General features: G+C 39.2%; 1 protein-coding gene across 1 annotated transcript in view; it reads left to right on the top strand.

The window, feature by feature from the left end:
* Scp2 (sterol carrier protein 2) overlaps positions 1 to 23,182 on the top strand; it is a 127,047-nt gene that overhangs the window by 8,611 nt on the left and 95,254 nt on the right. Inside the window, exons 2-5 of the mRNA XM_005398565.2 lie at positions 3,139 to 3,196; positions 8,564 to 8,635; positions 10,490 to 10,621; positions 13,435 to 13,499. Of these exons, the coding sequence (XP_005398622.1) occupies positions 3,139 to 3,196; positions 8,564 to 8,635; positions 10,490 to 10,621; positions 13,435 to 13,499 (327 nt within the window). The remainder of the gene's footprint in view (positions 1 to 3,138; positions 3,197 to 8,563; positions 8,636 to 10,489; positions 10,622 to 13,434; positions 13,500 to 23,182) is intronic.

Below are 23,182 nucleotides of genomic sequence, written 5' to 3'. Positions count from 1 at the left end.
AGTGCTGGTTTGGTGGTCATGAATTTAAGGTGCTCTTTATCATGGAAATGTCTTCATCAATTTTGAAAGATAGTTTTGCAAGGTATATGAGTCTGGGTTGGAAGTTTTCTTTCAGAGCATGAAACACTGTACTTCATGCTCTTCTGGTCTATTAAGATTTGTGTTGAGAAGTCTATTGCAATTCTGATGGGTTTATTTTTATAAGTGACTTGCTGCTTTTCTCTTACAGCTCTTAAGATTTTGTTCTGGAGCTGGAGTTCAGGGATTTTGACTATGATGTGTTGTGGAGAGGTTCTTTTCTGATCATGGCCATTTGGGTTCTGTATCCTTCAGTTAACTGTGTGTTAAATTCTTTTCCCATATTGGCAAAGTTTTCTGCTATTATTTTTGTAAACAGGTTTTTAAAATGCCATTTTTGCCATCTTCTGATTTTTCACTAATATCAGTTAATCTTAGATTAAACTTCTTTGCTTCATCTAGCAGCTGTTGGATCTATTTTTCATGTTCTTTGTCATTTTCAAGGTATCTCTCTCTAATTGGCCACTGACAACAGCCCTGTCTTCTAGTTCTGATACTCTGTCCTCACATTCATCCCTCCTGGTGCCTATTTTTTAGAGGGAAGTTTTAATCTCCTGAATGTAAGTCTGGTGCTTTTTTATGGACTCCTATTATTTTTTAAGCTGGTCATTCATGTGTTGTATAGTTTTATTTAGCTCAGCTAACTTTTTTCACCTTTCTCTTCCCCTTCCCTGTCCACTTCCCCTTTCTCCTTCCCCTTTCCTTTTCTCCTTCCCCTTCTCCTTTCCCTTTCCCTTTCCTTTTCCCTTTCCCTTCCCTTCCCTTCCCTTTCTTCCCTTCCTTTCTTCCTTCCTTCCTTTCTTTCTTTCTTTGCTTTTTGAGCTAAGGCTTGCAGGTTTGTTATAATGGAAAGCTTTGTTGCTAGTGTGGAGTCCTCTTTAGCTAATATCTGATTTTCAGTGATGCTCTGTGGGCCTTTGCCTTTATCCCAGGATCCAGCCACCTCCATTTATTTGGGAGGAGAGGTCGTTGCCTACTTGGCCCAGTAACTAATTTTCCAGGCATGGGTCACAATATTTTTTAATGATACAGATGCAATTCAGATGTTGGCATCCAGAGTGAACCAGTTACTAGCAACAACTCTGTATGGCACCTTAGCTATAGTAATGAAATCAGCAATACTAATAGCATCAAAGAGAAGCTGAATGTTGACATACCCTAAGAATCTATAATGTACCACCCTTAACCGTAGAAGAGAGATCTGTAATTATAGTATAAACACTAAGCAAACCAAATATTGACTTATAGTAAATATCTACTAAATGGAGCTACTTTTTCCCATTAACAATACATCATTATTTAACAATAACAGAGTTAACTGGCTAGCTAAAGATTCATAAAAATTTATAGTTAAATAGCAGAGGTAGAGGGGGTGGCAAATCAGAAAATGAAAAAAAGTAGGATTTGGAAAATTTGTCAATGAAAGGGAGAGCAAAATGAGATGGGGCTCCTATGGAGGAGTGAAAGGAAATGAAAGTATTAGGAAAGAATCACAGAAAGGGATGAATAAGAAAAAATAGAAAAAAGAAAAACAGAACAAAATACAGGAAATTAAAGAAAGAAAAGGAAGAAAAATGTTAAAAAAGGAAAAAGAAAAAAGAGAGATGGGGAAAAAAGGACAAAAACCCCAAGCCCTGAAATAACTTTTCTTCTGGGCATTGGCCTCATCGGCGAGCCCCCTCCTCTGCTACTTCGTGCCAAGGGGAAGCAAAACGCAGAGACAGCCTGAGGTTGGTGGGCGGTCACAGCAGCTGCTGCTGCTCCGCGTCAGCCCCCAGCTGCCCGGCACTCTTCATCGGCCTGTGCTGGGAGTGGCACGTGGCCCCAGGATCTCTTTTATTACCAGGTGACTCTATCTTTTCTGGGCACAGTTTGGAAGCTTTGTCTCTAGAGAAAGCGAACAGATGAGAAAGCTCCAGAATCATCTGGGCCATTAGGCTTAATGGAAGCAAAGTTGAGGCCCTGAATACTGACGGGTGGTGTTTTCCATCCCTTTTCCCAGAAAACTAGTGTTCACACCTATACGGTACCACCTTCCTGGAGAGGTTTAGAAATTTATTTGAAATAGCTCCAGAGAAGACAGGAGACGTAGCTCAGTGGTAAAGTGCTTGCCTAGCATGCGTGATGCCCTCAGTTCAGTCACAGTACTGCAAAGGAAAAAGAAAACACCAAGTGGCTCCAGCAAAAATGAACAGAATACAGAAATTTCCCATATATCATGTGCGCCTCACCCAGCACACAGCCTTCAGTACCAAAGAAACCCACACCGGGGTTACACATTTGTTACAATCTGAGACATTTCACTGTCACCCAAAGTCCGTAGTTTGCATAAGGGTTCACTAGTTTGGTGTACATTCTGTGAATTCTGGCCAATATATAATGACGTGCATGCACTATTATGGTACCATACAGAGTAGTTTCACTGCCCTAAAAAACCCCTGTGCTTCACCATTCATTCTTTTCTCCCCACCATCACCAGGCTACAACTAATCTTTTTACTGTTTTACCATTTTCCAAAATATCATTTAGTTGAAATCATGCAGTATGTGGTCTTTTTACATTGGCTTCTTTTACTAGGTAAAATTTCTTTCCTCTGTCCTTTCTTGGCTTGATAGTGCATTTCTTTTTAGTGCAATAATACGCTGTCTTTTGGTGTACCACATGTCCACATACCGAAGGACATACTAGTTACTTCCAAGTTTTGACAACTGAATAAAGCTGCTAACCATCAGTGTGCAGAATTCTCTCCCGCAACACACACACAGTATGGGGTAATGACCCATGACCTTTGCACTGAGCTATCTCATCAGCCCTTTTTAAAGTTTAAAAAAAATTTTTTTTTTTTTTTTGAGACAGGGTATTGTTAAGTTGCTAAGCCACCCAGGCTGGGCTTAAACTTTCAGCCCCTCTGCCTCAGCTGGAATTACAGGTGTGCACCAGCAAACCCTGGTGCTGCCATAACATGTTTTATTTTAATTCATAGTTGAATGAATTTCTGTGATACTATTCTGAAAAAAATCTAACTATGTTTGTTTCTATTTATTATCTTCCATATTCTAGTTCGTGAAGCCTGGAGGTGCGAATTCAAGGGACTACCCTGACTTGGCAAAAGAAGCAGGTAATAGAGAAAATTCAGATCTTTGAACATTCATTGCTTAATTGGGTATGGTCTGTCCTTATTCCATGGTTAGGTTACAGCCGCCTTCAAACACAATGAAGAAGCCTAGTCTGTGGGAAGAATTTATGCAGAGCATTGCTTAGGGGCACACAGAGAGAAAGGAGAAAGGGCGTGTTTGCTCAGCAGCTACATAGCCAGAGTGAACTGTGGCTTATGGTTTATGTGTTGTCCAGCTCTTGGTTGGGGTGTTAAAGGGATCTGTGGAAGAGAAAGGTGGCATCTTTAAAGCAGACGACTTGATTCTAGTGTGTCTTTGGAGTTATGACAGAATTACTGTTATGTCTTCCTTTCCTGGAGAAGGGGTAATCAAATTCAAAATGTGTGAAGTACCTATGTGGTGGCTTTTCTCTCTTCATTTCACTGAGTCAAATTAGAGAATTCTCTTTCTGTCACTAGGCTACTGCATAGCTAAAGGAGGTGTTGCCCTTTGTTCACTGTTTATTCTAGTGAGTGTTAGAGCCAGTAAGCAAAGGACTTGGCTGAATACTCGTGAGCTGGAACTCAAAGAGAGAAGGATCCAAGCTCTTGTTTTCTTCAGCATTTGGTATTCTTTAGAGATGTGTGCTTGGGCCTGGCTGCAGCTGCCTGCACTATGGGTCTGAGCTCCAGCAGAGAAATTTCCTCCCATCATTCTCTTTCTTGTGCTGTTTCTATGTTTTAAAATTTATTTATTTATTTATTATTTATTGTTACTATACGTTTGCAGTACATAATGATTACCTTCATTGTAGGGATTTGGTACAGGTACATAAACATTTCAATTCTTTTTTCATCTTTCTTTTTCAGCATGAGAGCTTCTTTGCATGGCTGAAGTAAATAATGTTAGTATATGTGCTGCCAAAGCGAGCACAATAATATTAAATAAATAAATAAATAAATACTGGGGAAGAGAGGGAGGGAGCCGGAAAAGAAGGGAGGGAAAGGACATTTAGCCTAAGCTTAAGTGCCTGTGTTAGGCACAGTCTCCTCCTGGGGAGCCCCTGTACTTAGCTCCTGCTAGCTTGTTGCTGGGAAATTTATTTTATTTATTTATTTTTTATTATTTTAAAGAGTAAAAGAAGGATAACATAGTAATAGGGGGGCTTACCAAAGGAAATTAACAATGGTTGTTGTTTTACATATTGGTATCTTCAAGATAGTTTCTCAGGAAAATAAGTAGACAAATAATAGTGAGCTACAGACAAAAGTGGTAGGAGATTATCAATGGTTGTTATACTATACTTTGGTATCTTCAAAGTGGTTTCTAAAGAAAATACATAGAGCTATACAGGAGTGACCACTTGAATAATCATTGATTATTCTCAATGGTTGTTGTAGGAAACACATAGTAATAAACATACATCCATTTATGAAATAGTGTAGGAACAATACAAGCATTGCAGAGTTATGCACAGATTAGTAGGAAAATATCAATGGCTGCTGTAATATGTGGTGGTATCTTCAAAGTGGTTTCTCAGGAAGACGGAGATATGCAAGAGCTGGGAAATTTAAAAAAAGGTATTGAGGTTATTCCCAATACATGTATATTTAAATTCTGCACCAACTTATTACTCAACTCAGTATTTACATGTTTTTGAATTACTCAGTATCCTAACCTTTGTGAGGAACCACTCAGATTGCTTCAAAGCTCAGGAGTGTCTGAGGGCACTTGAGGTCATGCTTGTCTAATGCAGGTGCACAGTGGGAGACAGTTATGTAACCATGACTTAGCACAGGTTGCGCATACACTGGTTACAACACTATGTAAGAATGTAAATGTGAGATAGCAAACTGTATAAGCATTACACAGTAAAGATACAGGCGGCTCTTGCTCTTGTTCTTGTGCTCTCGTGCTCTGCTCTGCTCCATGCTGCCTCTGTGGTAGTTGATGTCTTGCACACATACATTCTTTAACCTTGGGACCTCACCCTCGAAAATCTCCCTTGGGACCCCCAGCAGGCGGACACCTTCCACTCCCAAATTAAGATTTATGAGATTTGATTAACTGTTGTTGTTTCTCATGAGGACATTACTTGTCTCATGTTTATCCTGTGTGTAGAAATTCTTCTTTTGTGGAAATTGACTAGTAGTAAGAAAACCTGTTTGGCTGGGTGTGGTGGTGTACACCTGTAATCCCAGCACTTGGGAGGCTGATGCAGGAAAATTGCCATGAGTTTGAGGTCAGTTGGGGCTACATAACCAGTTCAAGGCCAGCCTGAATTACAAAGTGAGACTCCATCTCAAAAAACACAAAACACAAAACAAAAATGGAAAAAGAAAAAGGAAAACCAACCTGAACAAGTCAGCTTACTTGTTAATATCATTCTTATTTTGGAAGGAACTGTAGGAAAAAAACAAGGGATTTTTATGCAGAATAAGCCTTTAAACTTAACTTCAGGCTGGGTGAAGTAGCTCAGTTGTAGAGCACTTGCCCAGCATGCTTGAGGCCCTGGGTTATATCCCTAGCACTGCAAAAAGAGAGATAAAAAAAGACTCATACAGCTCACAAAAAGCACCATTAAACCACATCTGTGACATTTTGTTGAATGTCTTTCTATGCACAGTTTAGAGAGGTAAACCTCTAAACCGCTGTAAATCATTTTGCACTTTGTGCTTGGGGATTCTTTTGTAGACTGGGTGCTAACAGTAAATCCAGAGGTCTTACCCTCTCCTCCAAACCAGTTTTGCAGTTCTTGCACCATTTTCTGTCCCTGCAGTTCTGAGTGCATGGAATGGAGAAGACACAACCGGAATTGTGTCCTGTCACTTCCATTATTTTGGGATTTCAGCACTTCATATCTTTGTTCACCCTCCCTTCTGTCCAAGAGAGGTTGGGACCCTTTGCATCTAGACACAGATGACACACATCTGGATAGCGACATACAAACTCTGAGAAACCGTTTTAGATAGTTAACATCTGTGCTTCTTTGTTTTCTCATCCCTTTAACATTTTCATTTAATAATTATTTTACTCTGAAAGTTTATTCAGGAAATTTCAACAAGTAGTGAGTGTCTCCTGGGCACTGTCGTTATCAGTGTTTTTCTCCTGGGCTGTTGTCCTGAGGGCAGTGGAAAAGTGAAGCCCACAGAAGCGAGGTGGGGAATGGAACCAGGTGTGGCTTAACAGAAAGAACAAAAGGTGAGCTCTCACAAGTGGGCAGTGGCACCAAGGGACGTCACTGAAGTAGTGTCCAGATCTACAGGCTTATGTGCAGCTTTTGGAGATGGGACAGACAGATATGTGAAATGCAGTTGCCACTGTTGCTAGGCTCTTGATGTATGGAAAGATGACTTTATTATTTTTTTTGGTCCTTTGCACTCCAGTTTTCTGAGGCTTGTCACATTTACTGAGGCACTTGTCTTTTGTCCCCTGTGCTCCAGTTTCCCAAGGCTCATTTCAGCTCGCCTTTAGTGTTTTCAGGTTCTTGCCCTAAGCCTTGTATCGTCTCTTCTTCCTCCTGGTCTCACTATGAAGGATTCAGAATGGTGTGGTGTGCAGAGCTCGAGGCCCCTACCACATAGTAGAGATGAGGCAAGTTCAGGTCAGCTGTGAGGTACAACAGGCTGTTGGTATTTAAAGAAGGGGCGGAGTAAAGCAAAACTTTGTTGCAAAGCAGGATACAACTGACAGTAAGCAATGATGGGTCTTTGTGGCTCGTTCTTTCTTGCTGATATAAGAGCAATGGATGTGTGTTATTGGCATATAGAATTATGTCACAGTGAGAACAGAATGTTGTGGGCCAGACCTAGCCAGTTAACATCCTTGTGTATTTGTATTGCATTTCATTCAGCATATTTCCTTGGTTTGGACAGGATCATACTCTAAATGTAATTTTATATCCTAATTAAAAAGAATGATCTTACTTGTCTTTATTTTGACTCTGGAATTGGACAACACTTCATCCATAAAATAAAAGAAGCATTTCCTTGTATTCTAATTTTTAAAGCTTATTTTATTATGAGCATTTCCCTGTTACTTAAAATTGTTTGAAAAAATGTTTTTGTACATATTTATATTTATACCCTCATTTTTGTTAAAATTTAGGTTCCCAACTTTCTGATTTTTGGGGTAATTGTAGTGAGCATTTTGCTAAATAAATATTTTTTCTCATCATTGGTTATTTTTGAGGACAGAATGTAGTGAATGTGAATATTTTGAAGGTTCTTGCCAAATTATTTTTCAGACTGTGAGAGTCTCACTGGCAGCTTGAGAATGTTTTTCTTAACACAGTCTCTCCAAATTGTAGACAGAAAGGGAGATACACATATGCAAGGATGGTTGGGGGTCTCTCTCTTTCTCTCTCTCTCTGGTACTGGGGATTGTGTGCTAGGCAAGTGCTGTACCACTGAGCTACACTGCCAGCCCCAGCCTCTCTTTCTCTTCCTTTCCTGTTTATGTACATCATTTTCCTCAGTTCCGCTCACTGGTCATTTCTGCCCCTTTTGTATAGCATCCTTAAAACTCTATTTCCTGTTTCATAAAAAAGATCACCTCTGGATCCTGGCTTTGTAAGATGAGGACATCAGTTCTACCCCTCCCCTCATCCCCAGCAATGACATCCTGTCTCATTTTGCCCTCCAGGTGTGTGATGGAACCACACAGATAAACAAGACGAGGACCTTGCCACTGAGGAGCTTTAAGACACTTAAGGATTTAATGTAGTGAGATATGCAGTTAGAGCCGAAAATGTTAAGTATCAGAAAAAGCTATGGAAAAGTGATGCAGTAGCTTAGAGCACAGTGATTGCTTATCATTTGAGTTGAATGTAGACCATAGAGAGGTGACTATAATCTGAGAAAACTCTAAACTTAATTTTTACTCACCTAAGGCAAATACTTTTCATTTTATGAAAAAATAGAACAAATTTTCATAACCAAATAATAAGAGAATAACGATAGTTATTACACTGTGAATTGTTATCTTCAAAGTAGTGATTCAATACAAGACATAAACCAAATAGATTCTTACAAAAGAGAAACAAGTAGATAATAACCTAACTTTCTGTTCAGTGAACTAAAATAAACTGTTAGTATAAATGAAACAAATTAACATATATATTGAAATATTTTTAAAATAATGGAATGTGTAATTTGGGGAAGTATTTGAACCTCTTATCTCTTGTATTTTGCTCATTTGTGTATATATATTATGTATAATTATATATAATTTCTCATGTAAGAGAAACTATGTGATGTTTGAACTTGTGGTCTGACTTATTTCACTTAACATTATCCTTTCAGGTTGCATCCATTTATTGACAAATGCCTCAAGTTTGTCTTTCTTTATGGCTAAAGTACTTTTTCTTAAAAAATCCTTTGTTTTTATAGGTCAGAAGGCTTTAGCAGACGCTCAGATCCCTTACTCAGCAGTGGAGCAGGCATGTGTCGGCTATGTTTATGGTATGTAGTAAACTCTATGTTCTAAAATGATTCACTGAAATCTAAAAGCAACTGCATAAACAGTGCAAAGGTGTTTGCCAACTTTAACCTCAAAACTCAGAATTCAGAATTCTGAGTTCCTTTCATGGAATTTGGCATTCTGCGTTCTCAATCATAGATTTCCTTTGTGCACTGGCCTTGTGTAATTTATTTATTTTTTCCATTATCACATTAGCAAACATAAGAAAAATTTTAAAACATTTTTGATCTTTAAAAAGAACGGAATTACCCATAGTTCTATCATGTAAGGATAGCTTTAAATTATTAAAGTTATTGTTCAGAAGATAATTTTTTGTCTTTGTTGTCTTAAAATTTGTATTTATTGACTTTTTATACCTAAGAAATTTTTTTCATTAAACATTTTCTGATTAAAAATATATTTGTTAATATAAAAAAAGAAAAGGAACCACAAAAAGCATAAGAAACAAGTTAGCTCTAATCCTAGCCTGCATGCTATTTTCATTTATTGGTATATATCCTTTAGTGAGTATTATATGGTTGAATATGTGTATACACGGGATTTTCTTTTCCTTCTCTCTTTCTTTGCTTTCTGAGACAAGGCTTCAGTATGTAGTCCGTGAACTCACTTTGTAGCTTGAACTCAAGATCTTCATGCCTCAGGCTTCTGAGTGCTGGCATGATGCCCAGAAAGATTTTCTCTATAAAACAGTAAAGTCCATTATACATTTTTCTAATCTGCTTTTTATTTTTTTGGTGGGGAGTTAATCCAGGCTCTTGCTATGCGTTCTAAACTGGGCTTGAACTCACTGTAGAGCCAAAGCTGGCCTTGAACTTGGGGGGGATCCGCCTACCTCAGCCTCCCAAGTGCTGGGATTCTGTAGGCGTGCTGTCTCACTCTAGTATTTCTACTTTGGTGGTTATGTTACTGGGGAGGAGGCATGACATGTCTATTCAATGTGGATCACATTTGTTTTTTTTTTTTTTTTTTGGTAATACCTTGGCACACGGGGTCTTTTAAACTTTTTGAAGTAGTGGAATCTTTTTTTGAGACAGGATCATGCTACACTGTTCAGCGTGGTCTTGAACTTGGACTTAGGTGGTTTTCTGACTGAGCTTGCCTCTAGTTGGGGCTACAGGCATGTGCCACTGCATCCAGCTGATGTTATAGAATCTTTATATGAAAAACAAATAATGATCTTCAGTCAGTTGGTATTATTTTTAAAATTTATATCTGTCAAGTGTTTGTGCTTCCTTTGTCACATAGCTCTCATCAGATTGAATTGTTTGCTACTTCTGTGTTATGTAAAGAAGGTCCACATACAGTTTTTTTTTTTTTTTATTAAATTTTTTATTTTAAAGAATAAAAGAAGGATAACATAATAATAGGGGGGACTTAGCAAATTACAGACAAAATGCTAGGAAATTATCAGTGGTTATCATTTTACATATTATTGTCTACAAAATAGTTTCTCAGGAAAACAAATAGACAAATAATAGTGAATTAGAGAGAAAAGAGGTAGGGGATTATCAAGAGTTGTTGTACTATACTTTGGTATCTACAAAGTGGCTTCTAAAGAAAATACATAGAGCTATACATGAGTGACCTATTGAAAAATCATTAACTATTCTCAATGGTTGTTGTAGGAAACACATAATAATAAACATACATCCACACATACAGTTTTTGTTTTGATAAATTTTTGTATTTGCAGAGTAAGTAATGCTTAATGCCCTGTGTGCTTTTGAGTAAGACGCCATCAGTGAATTTCCTGTCTTGCCCATGTTGTGTGCAGAGCACAGGCTTCATGATTCCTGGGTTGTAGGCATTAATTTTTTTATTTGTTTTTCATGTAGGTGAGTCTACTTCTGGGCAGAGGGCTATCTATCACAGTCTGGGACTGACTGGAATTCCTGTAATCAATGTCAACAACAACTGCTCTACTGGTTCTACTGCTTTGTTTATGGCCCGGCAGCTGATTCAGGGTGGTAAGGAATGCTCATTTTTCTAGTATACTTCAATACAAGTGACATTATTGCCGCTTTTCATCATTTCTCCACATTATCATTAGAGAGATTGCTTTATAATGTTTTCCTTTAAAAAAAAAAAAAAGCTTTATTTCTAGCTGGGTGTGGTGGCAGGAATATCTCAAATTCAAGCCCAGCCTGGGCAGCAACTTAGTGAGACTTTGTCTTAAATGAATAAGTAGATAAATAGGTAGGTAGGTGGATGGATGGGGATGTGGCTCAGTGTATAGGCCCTGAGTTTGAATCTCAGTATGTCAGAGAAAGAAAAGTTCATTGCTATATAATTCACATATTATGACATTCATCCTTTTGAGGTATACAATGTAGTGTCTTTTAATTATATTCACAGAATTGTGCAGCTATCACCACTGTTTGATTATGGAACCTTTTTCGTACCCACAAAGAAACCCTGTGCCTAGCAGCGGTCACTTTTCCCGCCCCCGTCCTTTGCAGCCACTAATCCTTTTGTTTCTGTGAATTTTTCTATTCTGAACATTTATATGAACAGAAGCCTGTAATACATGGCATTTTGTGGCTTCTTTCACTTAGCATAATGTCTTATTTTTCATCATATGTTAGCATCTATCAGCATTTAATGGGCAAATATTCCATTGTATAGCTGTACCATATTTTCTCTTATCTGTTCATCATTGGTGGACATTGTTGTTTCTGTGGGTTTTTTTTTTTTTTTTCTTTTTGCTACTATAAATAATGCTGCTGTAAACATTTGTGTACAATATTTTGTGGCCATGTTTTCAGTTCTTGCAGATCTATATCACATTCTAAGTTTTGAATATTTTAAGGCCTTTTATTAGGCTGTCTGTTCTGTTTCACTGTTTTGATCATTAATTACAATTCCACTTCTCAGGGTTTGGTTCTTGGCGTTTTGAAATATTACGTTTGACAGAGCTAGTGCCCCTCCTTCCCCTTCATTATTTTTCCTTTCTTTTTTTTTTTTTTTTTAGGACATTATCAATGGTTGTTATTTTACCTATTGGTATCTTCAAGATAGTTTCTCAGGAAAACAAATAGACAAATAATAGTGAGATACAGAAAAAAATGGCAGGAAGTTATCAATGGTTGTTATACTGTATTTTGGTTTCTCCAAAGTGGTCTCTAGGGAAAACAAATTGAGCTATACATGAGTGATCAATGAAATAGTCATTGACTATTCTCAATGGTTGTTGTTGAAAGCATGTAGTAACAAACTTACATCCATTTATGAAATAGCATGGGAACAATACAAACATTACAGAGTTATGGACAGATTGGTAGGAGATCATCAATGGCTGCTGCATTACATGTTGGCATCCTCAAAGTGGTTTCTCAGGAAAACAAAGATATGCAAGAAAGATCCAAAAAGTAGTTACAGCAAAAGGGTTGTGAGAAATAGTGGATTACCTCCTCATCAGTGACTCCCCTCACTGAGGTGTGACGGATGGAAGGAAGGCCAGGGCTGAAAAGAAGGACCGACAGACCAGCACCAGTGTTCAGGAACGGGCCATCCACTTTTTCCTCTATAGTCATGATTTCGTGGGGCTCCTCCTTCTCCATGAAGGCGGTTCTACAGAATCTGAATATCGGGCACCCATGTAATCCATGAAGTCTCGGTGCAGACCTCTGCGGAGCTCTTCTCGCTCCTCCACCGCAGCCTGTACAGTTAGGGGAAGAATGGCCTTCAGGGCATCTCCCCGGGTATAGCACAAGGTCCTCCTGGTTTCCGGCTCCCGAATGGCTCCCGCGTCCCCAGTCAGCTGGACCGCTGAGTTGTCGGGCGTCGGTGCTCTCCTGTTCTCCGAGTCCTGGTTCATCAGCTGCTCCTCTGCTAACTCTGGACCTTTGTGGCTATCAAGGGCAGGGCCAAGAGTGACCCGCCGTGTGGCATGTTTTCCCAGAGGTTTCTCCCGGTCGGGATGGTTCACGCATGTCTCCGGGCGGGCCTATTGTGCCGGTGCTTCTCTGTGGCATGGCGGTTCTCGACCTCGTGGTAATGGCCGGCCCGAGGGCCAGCGCGTGTATCTGCGCTGCTTCCCGGGCGCCTGCTGCCTCCCTTTCCGGGAGCCTGTGCGGTGGGGCTGTGCCCCAGCCCTGCGGGACCTCCCCTCCCCGGGAGGGTGCCTGAGCAGCCTCCTTTCACTTTTTTAATGAAAAATTTTGGCAAGGGTGTCATGTTTTGCCCTTCAATTGAACTTTAGTGTCATTTGTAGATGTTCCCTTTCTCCAAAAACAGTTCTGTTGAGATTTGGTTTGGAATCTTTAAAAAAAATTTAATTAATTTTTAAAATAAATTTTAAAATGTTTTAAAATTCAGAACTTGCTTTTTATATTTGTCTTTCTAAAACATACTTCCACATTAATAAAAGATTTTATTAGTGTATTGACAATCAAGGGAAGAATTAAGTACCTTAATTTTTCCTCTTATTTAGAAGCATGTAAGAATTTCTCTGTATGTTTCATTAATTAAAAACTTTATAGGAGCCAGGGATATAGCTCAGTGGTGCAAGTGCCTGCCTGGCAAGCGCAAGGTCATGAGTTTGATTCCCAGCACCAAAAAAAAAGAGAAAAACTTTATAGGATTATGAAGTGCTTTTGCATTTTATAGAAATTGACATGCTTATATAGATATACATCTAAAATATATTAACATAGTGTTAACATTCATCATAGAGAATTTGTACCTGCTCATGACATATGTATTTAAGTTGAAATATTTATAGTATTTTGTTGGACATCTGGGAATTTGAATTTTCAGAATAATTATGTTTTCCTTTAAGGTTTGGCAAATTGTACTTTGGCTCTGGGGTTTGAGAAGATGGAGAAGGGATCCCTTCAACTAAAGGTAAATCTCACTTACTGTTATTTTAGAACTGTTATAATACTATGAGAGAACTTTGCCCATCTGGTGATCATAAAATAGTCTGTTAGTAAGCAATATAAAACATAATTTAGCAGTTATTTAATAAGGTGATTTAACAAAGGTGAAAGGTGATACCATATATCTACACTTACATCTGGTGTATCAGAATAGTGAAGAATCTTAGGGGTCCTTAGTTCAAAGTCTTGGTACTGGGGATTCGAACCCAGGGTCTTCGCATTGAGCTACATCTCCAGCCCATTTTTTATTTTTAATTTTGAGACAGGGTCTTCCTAAGTCCCTAAATTGCCTGGGCTAATCTTTTTTTTTTTTTTTTTTTGTCTTTTTGAGACAGGGTCTCGCTATGTAGTTCAGGCTGGCCTTGAGCTCACTTTGTAGCCCAGGCTGGTCTCAAACTCTCAATGATCCTCCTGCCTCAGCCTCCCGAGTGCTGGTATTATGGGCGTTCGCCACCATGCCTGGCTTTGTCTGGGCTAGTCTTGAATTTATGATCCTCCTACGTCAGATTCCCAGAGTATTTGGGATTATTATATGCCTGTGCCACCACCCCTGCCTAGTTCACACTCCTTATTTCACCATTGCTGTTCTGTACTATCATGTGCCTCACCATGGATGCCAACTAAAATGCTTGGACAGAATAGGAGAAAGCCCTTAAGGCACAGAAGAGTGACAAGAGAGCAGAACTGCAGGTGATGCCAGAGAATTAACAAGACTTGAAACTTCTCTTGCTTTCAAGGCCTTTGCTGATCAGAAAGCAGTGAGCCTGTTTTATAGCTGGCTGGAAAGAAGGGGAAAGTAGTCACAGCTCAGGCCCTCCCTCCATTAGTTTTGTACTCATCCTTGACATTAAGCTGGGACTCTGTGTATAGGGGTAAACCCTTTAGGTAAGGATGAACTTGAAGTACAACTGTCTACTTCTATAAGATTATAGGGATAATTTGCCTCAGTACTGAGCAGAATCTAGGGGTGTCAGGTAGATTTAAGACCCAGAGATGACCCATTGAGGCAGAAAGATTTACTATATTAATACAACAGCATATGAGGGCACCGAAATCTCTACGTTAGCCTGCTCCTGAGAGGCAGGGTGGCATCTTGTAGCCCTGGGGGCAACATGGCAAATTTTTAGAAAAGGTGCACTATGGGGGTGTGTAATGCCCATGTTTACTTTTAGAAGTGTTGCTACTTATGAATTATTAATTTTAAATTTATGAATTTTATTATATTAAACAATGTGTACTTAGTGGGAAAATAAAATATTAAAATTTTAATATGTAATGGGTGTGGAGAATAAACATCAACATTTTTAACATCAACCGTTTACCTGCTTACACAATCTAGAAAATAACAGCAGAAATTAATTCCTATGTTAACCACAATGAAAATACAAAGGAAACTCTACCACAGAAGTAATCTTTGCTTCACTTACCACACCTAAGGCAGTCTTCACACATGACAGCATCATGTTCCATCCGCGAGTCTCGGTGAGGCAGATGATGGTACAGGACAGCAATGGTCCCGCTGGACCTGGCCCTTGATTATCGAGGCTGTGCTGTAGGTCCTGTGAGCAGGTTCAGTAGAGGTGGGAGAAGTAGTCTGTCCTCCCACCGCAGGGGGCACTGCTGTGGATATCCCTCATGTAACTTGAAGGGGGATTCGAGTGACTGCCTTCTTTTTGGAGGATGTGGTCAGTAATGGGATCAAGGAGGGATAGTTGTTGGAGACAGTGTTGATATTGAGAAATAGGCTAAGGCACATGTTCCTGTCTAGTTAGTGAGCGGGCACAGGTAGACTTCCTGGCTGTAAAGGGAAAAGATTCCTGAGTGGAACAGACAAGTCATGAGGTATAGTGAACAAAGGGGTTATAAGGTATAGGTCCCCTAAATCAGGGACTTGGCTCACTTTCCCAACCAAGATGGAACCAGCCAAGGAGGCTCCTATTGTAGCTTGAATTAATAAAGTTAATGGAGATGTTAACAAGATCCCATAAAAAGAGTTTAGAGGGCTTATGAGTAATTAGACATGGGGAAGACACTGACATAGTGGTTAGTCTAGAAAACCAGTTGGGTTGGGTGAACTTTCCATTTACCTCAGGTAAGGAGGTAAGATGAGACTGATAGTCTGTGGCCTCTTGGTAGTGATGGCGTGGTTACAGTGACAAGTGTCTCCAGTGAAGGGACTGTTAAGTGTTGGCTCATGGTATATACAAAGGGAGGCCTGATAGAAGAGGGTAGTATCAAAGGTTATGGGACTAATAATTGGGTGGGTAGTTGTAGAGAATTTAGAGAAGTTAGTGAAATATATCTGAAAGAGTTTGCTGGCCCTGTCTGCCAAGGATGTCTGGTATGATGTAGCCCTTCATGCGTAAGGTTAGGTTTGCTGAAAAGGAGTACAAGGTGAGTGTTTAATATCCATATTTATTTTTTAGGTGTGTTTCTATTAATCATTTTAATTTTTATGAATATTATTATGTTTAGTAAACTCTTATAGTCTCACAACATTTGTTTATCAGTGCTGATTTTCAAGGATATTACACATTTTCATCTTTCAGCGCCTTGAGAAGGAAGATCATAGAGATCACAACAGAGACTGCCAACTGAAAGTCCAAATTTATTTATTTTAATGGATTAATCAATTGTAATTAAGGCTGGGCACATTAAAATCTTACTAAAAGCATTAGCAGACAAAAATGACTTCAATAGTGCTGAAGAATTCTGCAGAAGGTCCATATTATATCTGCTGGAAGAATTCTGCAGAAGGAATTGTAACTTCTCAAAAACTGCAAACAGACTTCACAGAAAAAGATAAAGAAAATTTCCTAGGTAGGGTAGAGGTTTGATGGAAAACTTTTCTACCTGGGGTCAAGATCCTGGACCAAGGGATCATCACACTGCCGAATTTCTGCTTGAACTATATCAGGGTAGAGATTGTGAATGTTACAATTGGGGTATTAAGGTCAATGTCCGTTGATAAATTTGAGCTGTAAATTTCTAAACTACAGGGACTCCTGAATTTTACGTACAGAGAGACAGCAGTGGGCTAGGAGTGTAACTCAGTGGCAGAGCACTTGTCTAGCACTTGTCTAGACCTTGGGTTTGGTCCCTGAGAGAGAAAGACAGACAGACAGGCAGACAAGCAGACAGGCAGACAGGCAGACAGAGACACACACAGAGAGGAAGATGGAGGCACAGAGAGAGAGACAGACAGGCAGGCAGGCAGGCAGACAGGCAGACAGGCACAGAGACAGAGGTCATTTCAAAATCAGGGCATTGAGGGAAACTAGTTTACATCATGTGATACAGCCTAAGATCCTTTCTCCCACTGTTTTGTTATTTATTACTACATAACAGTCACCCCCAAATTTAATGACTTTAAGACAATGAGCGATTTATTGCTTACAGTTCTATAAGTGACTGCACCCAGCTAAATAATTCTTCTACACCATAGAATGTTGGCTGGAGGTTATCTGAGGGTTCAAGTGGTTAGAACATCCAAAATGAGTACTCACATGTCCGATCCCTCATGGGCCCTTGAAGCTAGGCTCAGCTGGGGTGCTGAAATGACTGAATCAATCTCTCTCTCTCTTTCTCTCTCTCTGTTTCTCTCCCCCCCCTCTGTCTGTCTCAGGGCCACCTCCTGTATGATTTGCCTTTCCTATTGGCCTTCCTGAGGCCTTCTCTACATGGTCCCCTCTAGATTTCTTACATGACATCTCAGACTACCAGAAGTGAAAATGAAGAACCTTCTAAGCATTCTTAAGTACCAGGAAAACAGAATATCAATAAAGTAAATATTAAATTAATAGTATTTATTTAATGTTTATAATAAACATTTTCAATATCAGTTTTTTGTTTACAAAATCTAAAAAATAACAGCATAAATAAATTCTTATATGAACTGCAATGAAAATAAAAATAAAGCTCTACAACAAAAATAATCTTTACTTCAATTTCAGTTACTTTAATTACGACGCCCAAGGCAGTCTTCACACGTAAAAACAGCATGTTCTGTATACAAGTATTGGTTTCAGTGATAGTATATGTGTTTTATTTTCCTGTCTTTTTTTGTAGGACATACTTGTCATCTCACTGGTCTTGCTATTTTGTTAGGAGATTCTTGTGATGTTTTACTTGTCTGTTCTCCAGTCTGCTTCAGAATTCTTTTGTAGCGTTTTTTTGGCAAATACATATTGTTTTTCCTCTTTTGTAATTGATCTTTTATCAAATTAATGATAAAATTCTTGATCAAATTCATCTTTTACCCAAATTCACTGGTTAGAAGCAGTTTCCAACACTGGATTGCACTGTTGACATTCGGTCCAATGTTTCACTCCTGGCAAGAATCTAATAACATTTTCCATGTTCAAACATGACCATTTTGTAGCAGTTTGACTAGTCAAACATTTATCTACACTCTTGTTTTCTTCCTCATCTAAATCAAGGTCTTCATTCTCTACTTTTCTATCTGTCATTCCTTGCTCTCTCTCACTGTTGCAGCTTCTTTGGCTTCTCTGATCTGTGTCATAAAAATAATCTATAAAGCAGTTTGCATCTTTGTCCCAAAGGGTAACTTTGTCTGCTAGGAAGTTCATTATAGGTGCTGCAGACCTGCCTCCACTCCGGTTACAAGCCAGGTGTGGTGGGGCACATGCCTATAATTTCAGCTATTTGGGAGGCTGAGGCACGGGATCTGTAAATTCTGCGTAGGCAACTCAGTGAGCCTCTATCTCAAAATAAAAAGGGCTGGGGATGTAGCTCTGGTTAGAAGAAGGAGAAGGTAGTCTCTACCAGGCCTGTGTGCACTTACTAATGTAGTGATTGTCGTAACTGGGCGCTTCCAGCCCAGGCTCTCAGCCAGATTCTCTTCTGTGGAGCAGCCTGGAACTATATCTGCAAAAGAAGCAAAGAAACAGACCTAGGAACATGGAGATGGAATCATACAGTCCTCTTCTTTATAAGGCTTCTTTCATTCAGTATAATATTTTGATACTTATCTATGTGGGTAAATTCCATTATGTAAATGCATCAACTAATTCAACTAATTCAGTATTTAGGTTCAATGTTGACCTTATGGGGAAATTTGATTCAGTTCTTGTCCAGTTTGGTTTGCAAATTTGGTTTGCAGAATTGTGGAAAGAATCAAGTTTGAACTGAGGTACTACTGTCTCTGCTTCCAGGTTGGAGGGGAAGTGATTGTGATGAGTTAGAGTTAGGGTCATAGCAACAAAGATGTTTAAAAGGAACAGATCTTCCTTGATTACTTCTACGACCTATTGATTATTCAAGAGTGTATCATTTAACTTCCATGTTTTTGCATAATTTCTGTGGTTTCTTTTGCCATTGATTTCTAGTTTCATTACATGTGATCTGATAACGAGCATGGAATAATTTGATTCTTTTTGTTTACTTAAACCTTTATATGCTAGAATGTAGTTTATTTTGGAGAAAGTTCTGTGTGCTGCTGTGTGCTGTTGGGTGGAATAGTATAGATATTTATTATGTTCATTTGTTTGAAGATTTGGTTCAACTCCGATATTTATTGATTTTTTTTGTCCAGTTGATCTATTTGTGATAGTGAGGTATTGAGGTCACCCACTATAATTGTGTTGGTATTTCTGATCTTTTATGTATAGTAGTGTTTGTTTTATGAAGTTGAGCATGCTGATGTTCACTGTATGTGTTTGTAATTGTTACCTCCGTCTATTGAATTTTTTGCTTAACCAGTGTGTAGTGACCTTCTTTGCCTCTTCTGATTTGTTTTGGCATGAAGTCCACTTTGTCTGAAAATAGGATGGATACGCCTGCTTTTTTGAGTGAATTACTCTTGCCTAGAATATTGTTTTCCATCCTTTGATTTTTATTTTTTTTTTTTTAAGTCTGTGAATATCTTTTTGGGTTAAATACACTTTTTATATAAAACATATTATTGGATTTTGGTTTTTGGTCCATTTGCCAGTCTGTGTGTTTTGATTGTGGCATTAAGAACGTTCATGCTGAGAGTTATTAGTGAAATGTGTCTACTTATTCCTATCATTGTATTATTTTCCTGTTGCAGATTCCCTTATTCCTCTTTTGCTTAAGTGCTCACTCTGCCAGGTAGATTCATTCCATTAGACTTTTTGGCATCTTTGGCTTCATTATCTTTTTCAAGGATACTGTTGAGAATATTTTGGAATACTGGTTGCTGGTCATGAATTTCTATAATGTCTTTGACATGGAAATACCATGTTTTCCCATCAGTTTTGAAAGATAAGTTTGCAAGATATGTTAATGTGGGTGGAAGCTGTTTTTACTTAGGGCTCAGGATACTTCATTCCAAGTTCCCCGGGCCTTTTAAGTTTATGTTGAGAAGCCTGCTGTAATTCTAATGGGTTTACCTTTATAAGTGATTTGTTGCTTTTCTCTAACAGCTTTTAAGATTCTATGTGTTGGACTTGTAGGATTTTGCTTGTGATGTGTTGTGGAGAAGTTCTTTTCTGATTGGGTAATAGAATCAAAGACTGAATGTAGACATACCATAAAAACCAATAGACATTAACACTGTACCGCCCTTAACCGTAGAAAAGAGATCTATAGGACCATTTTGGAGAAAGTTCTGTGTGCTCCTGTGTGCTGTTGGGTGGAACAGTATAGATATTTATTACGTTCATTTGTTTGAAGGTTTGGTTCAACTCTGATATTTATTTGATTTTTTTGTCCAGTTGATCTATTTGTGATAGTGAGGTACTGAGGTACAGCTCAGTAGCACAAACGCCTGCCTGGTAAGCGCAAGGTCCTGAGTTTGATTCTGGGTACTCAAAGAAAAAAAAGAGATCTAATAAATTAGAAACAAAGACAAAGCAAATACAGACTTCCGGTAAATATATACTAGAGGCAACAACTGTTACCACCATTAACAATTAAAAGAATTCAACAATAGTAGCATAGTTTCACTAAATTTCTAGATATTAATAAGGCTTAATAGTAATACTACTAAAAATGGAGTGGGTGGAGACAAGAGAATGATAAACATAAAATTTGAGAAATAAAAGAGAAAGAGAGAAAAGCTATATAAAGGAATATTAAGGAATAAAAGAAAATTAATAGAATTTGATAAAAGTAATAGGAACAAACAAGAAAAGGAAGATAAAAGAAAAAACAGCAAGCAAAACAAAGAAATAAAGAAGAAATAAAAAGAAGGGAAAAAGCTCAAAACTCTAATGAAGAAAGACAAAAAAAAGTAAGGCATGGGTTCAAAAAAATTCCTCAGTATTTTTGAATAAGTGGTTTCTCTCCGGGGTCTGCAGTATTGGAATCTACCAGATAGGCAGGAGTAGCCGGTTTATCTTGGCTCAGTGTCTGTCTGTGGTTGGCTAGTTGTGAGGCGGAAACAGGATGGCAGAGCAACATGATAAAGGAAAAGATGTTCAACTCCCGGCAACCAGAAAGCGGGAGGTGGGGGTGGGGGTGGGGATGCTCCTGCAGGTTACGCCTCCAGTGACACCCAGCCAGGCCCCACCTCCTCACAGCACATGCAGCTACTGCGCTCATGAATGGATGAATCCACTGGTGAATATAGCACCCTGTGACCTAGCCACCTTCTACACATATGAGAACTTTCGGGGACTTCTGGATCTAAACTGTAACACCTTCCTTTTTTCTAAGCTTGTGTAGACATAGGTAAGTAAGCAGTCATACCTATGGGGACACTTGTATTTTAGGAAACGGTTATAAACAGGGAAATATCTTAAACATGTGTGTTGGTTTGGGGGATATTTTTGCAAGGGGAACAATATAAAACAGGACACATATTTTATATGATTATTTATAATAGTCACCCAAAGAACAATATACAAAAGAGTGCAGGAAATCTGTCCACACACTAAGACGAAGGAAATCAAGCTGAGGGCCTGGATCCCACAGAAATGTCCTGCATGAGTCCAGCTTAAGACCTAGAGCTCATAACAATGCCTTCCACGAATCCAACTGGAGGCCCAGAGCCCACGACAACGTCTCATGCAGGCCTATTTCACAGAGCTGCACTGGGAAGGCCCAGAGGTTAGTGGTGGAATCTAGGAAGTCTGTGCCAGTGGGATGAAGGATCTGTGCTAGCCGGCTTGAGGGATCTACGCTAGAGCCAGGAAGCAATGCGCAAAGAGCTCCCCGGAAAGGTACCACAGCCATCCTCAGCAACAGTGAGGTCCCGAGCTCCTCTTGTGATGAAGATGTTCGAGTTCCCATCAGGGAAGCCAACGCAACAAGCTTCTCTAGGAGACTGGTAGTGCACCATCTTCCCCTCCAGAGCCAGGAAGTGATGCTTAAAGTGAGGACCAGGGCTCCCCCAAAGTGAACCAAAGCCATTCTCAGTACTAACAAGGTCTCGAGCTCCTTGGAGGATGAAAACAGCCAAGTTCATCAGGAAAGCCAGCATGACGAGCTCCTCCAAAACAACCAACAGCTCCTTACAGCTTCCACCGGCTCCAACAGCCTTTTTCCACTCACAGCAGCCTCTTAGTTCCCAAAAGCCTTTCTTCTTCTTCTCCAGGTCTGCCTTTTATGCTGCTGTCAGCAATCCGCAGGTGGGCCTCCCGCACCCACCACCAGGCTTACTCAGTTCAGCTGGGGGTCACAAGTTGACCACCAGCTATCAATCCACCACAAGTTATTTTTTCAGTTAGCACTGGACATCTTTCCTGGTTAGAACCTATTGATACTTTTCCTTATATGTAATAATTGTTCATATCCTAGTACGTGGTTGTATGGTTTATCTCTGTCTTCTGATTATGGTTGTTTACAGTTTTCTTATTTTTAGTTTATTCATACCGTGCTGCAGTCAGCATTGTTCTATATGTGTCTTTGCATACTCAACCTCTAGATAGTGAGCTAGGGCTCACTGCTCCATCTGCACAGAAACCAATACTGTTTCATTTGGATTTTGCAAAAGAGAAATAGCTTTCATATTCTCTCCCTCCCTCCCGCTTCCTTCTTTTGTTCTTTGTTGGTGTACAGTCTGTTTCTGTCTGCGTGACAGGTCCCAAGAGTGAGGTGTCCACGGATGAAAGAAAAACAAGAGGCAAAATCCTGGGCTCAAGCAGCTTTAGCCTCCTGGACTGTCACCTTCCTTTCCATTTTCTTTAACCTTTTATTGAGAAAGAACAAAGGCAACAACAGGGCAAAGGGGAGGAATAGTTAAGAGGATTAGCAAGGACAGTACAATTGAATTATCCCGGGAATGAGATTTAGTTAGCCTTCATGTTATCTCATTGCTTGGGGCATATCTCAGCAAAGCATCTAGTGTTGTCCCCGAGGCTTTCCACAGGGACAAAGGTCCTGCTATCATTTCCTTTTACACGAATGCTTTTGCAAGACTTCCTCCAGAATCAAACAGTCATATGGCTTGGTCAGGCCCAAAGTCCCAAATAGACAATACATTGAAAGATAAACTAAAGAATGTCCTTATCCACAGTCCTCCCCTCCCTCCCTCTTTCCCTTTCTTTCTCTTTCTCTTTCTTTCTTTCTTTCTTTCTTTCTTTCTTTCTTTCTTTCTTTCTTTCTTTCTTTCTTTCCTTCTTTCCTTCTTTCCTTCTTTCCTTCTTTCCTTCTTTCCTTCTTTCCTTCTTTCTTTCTTTTCTTTCTTTTCTTTCTTTTCTTTTCTTTTCTTTTCTTTTCTTT

This window comes from Chinchilla lanigera, unplaced genomic scaffold (genome assembly GCF_000276665.1).
Source record: "Chinchilla lanigera isolate Chin_1 unplaced genomic scaffold, ChiLan1.0 scaffold00063, whole genome shotgun sequence".
Lineage (NCBI taxonomy): Eukaryota > Metazoa > Chordata > Mammalia > Rodentia > Chinchillidae > Chinchilla > Chinchilla lanigera.
Note: the sequence above shows the minus strand (reverse complement) of the source record. Positions and strands in the feature narration are given on the sequence as shown.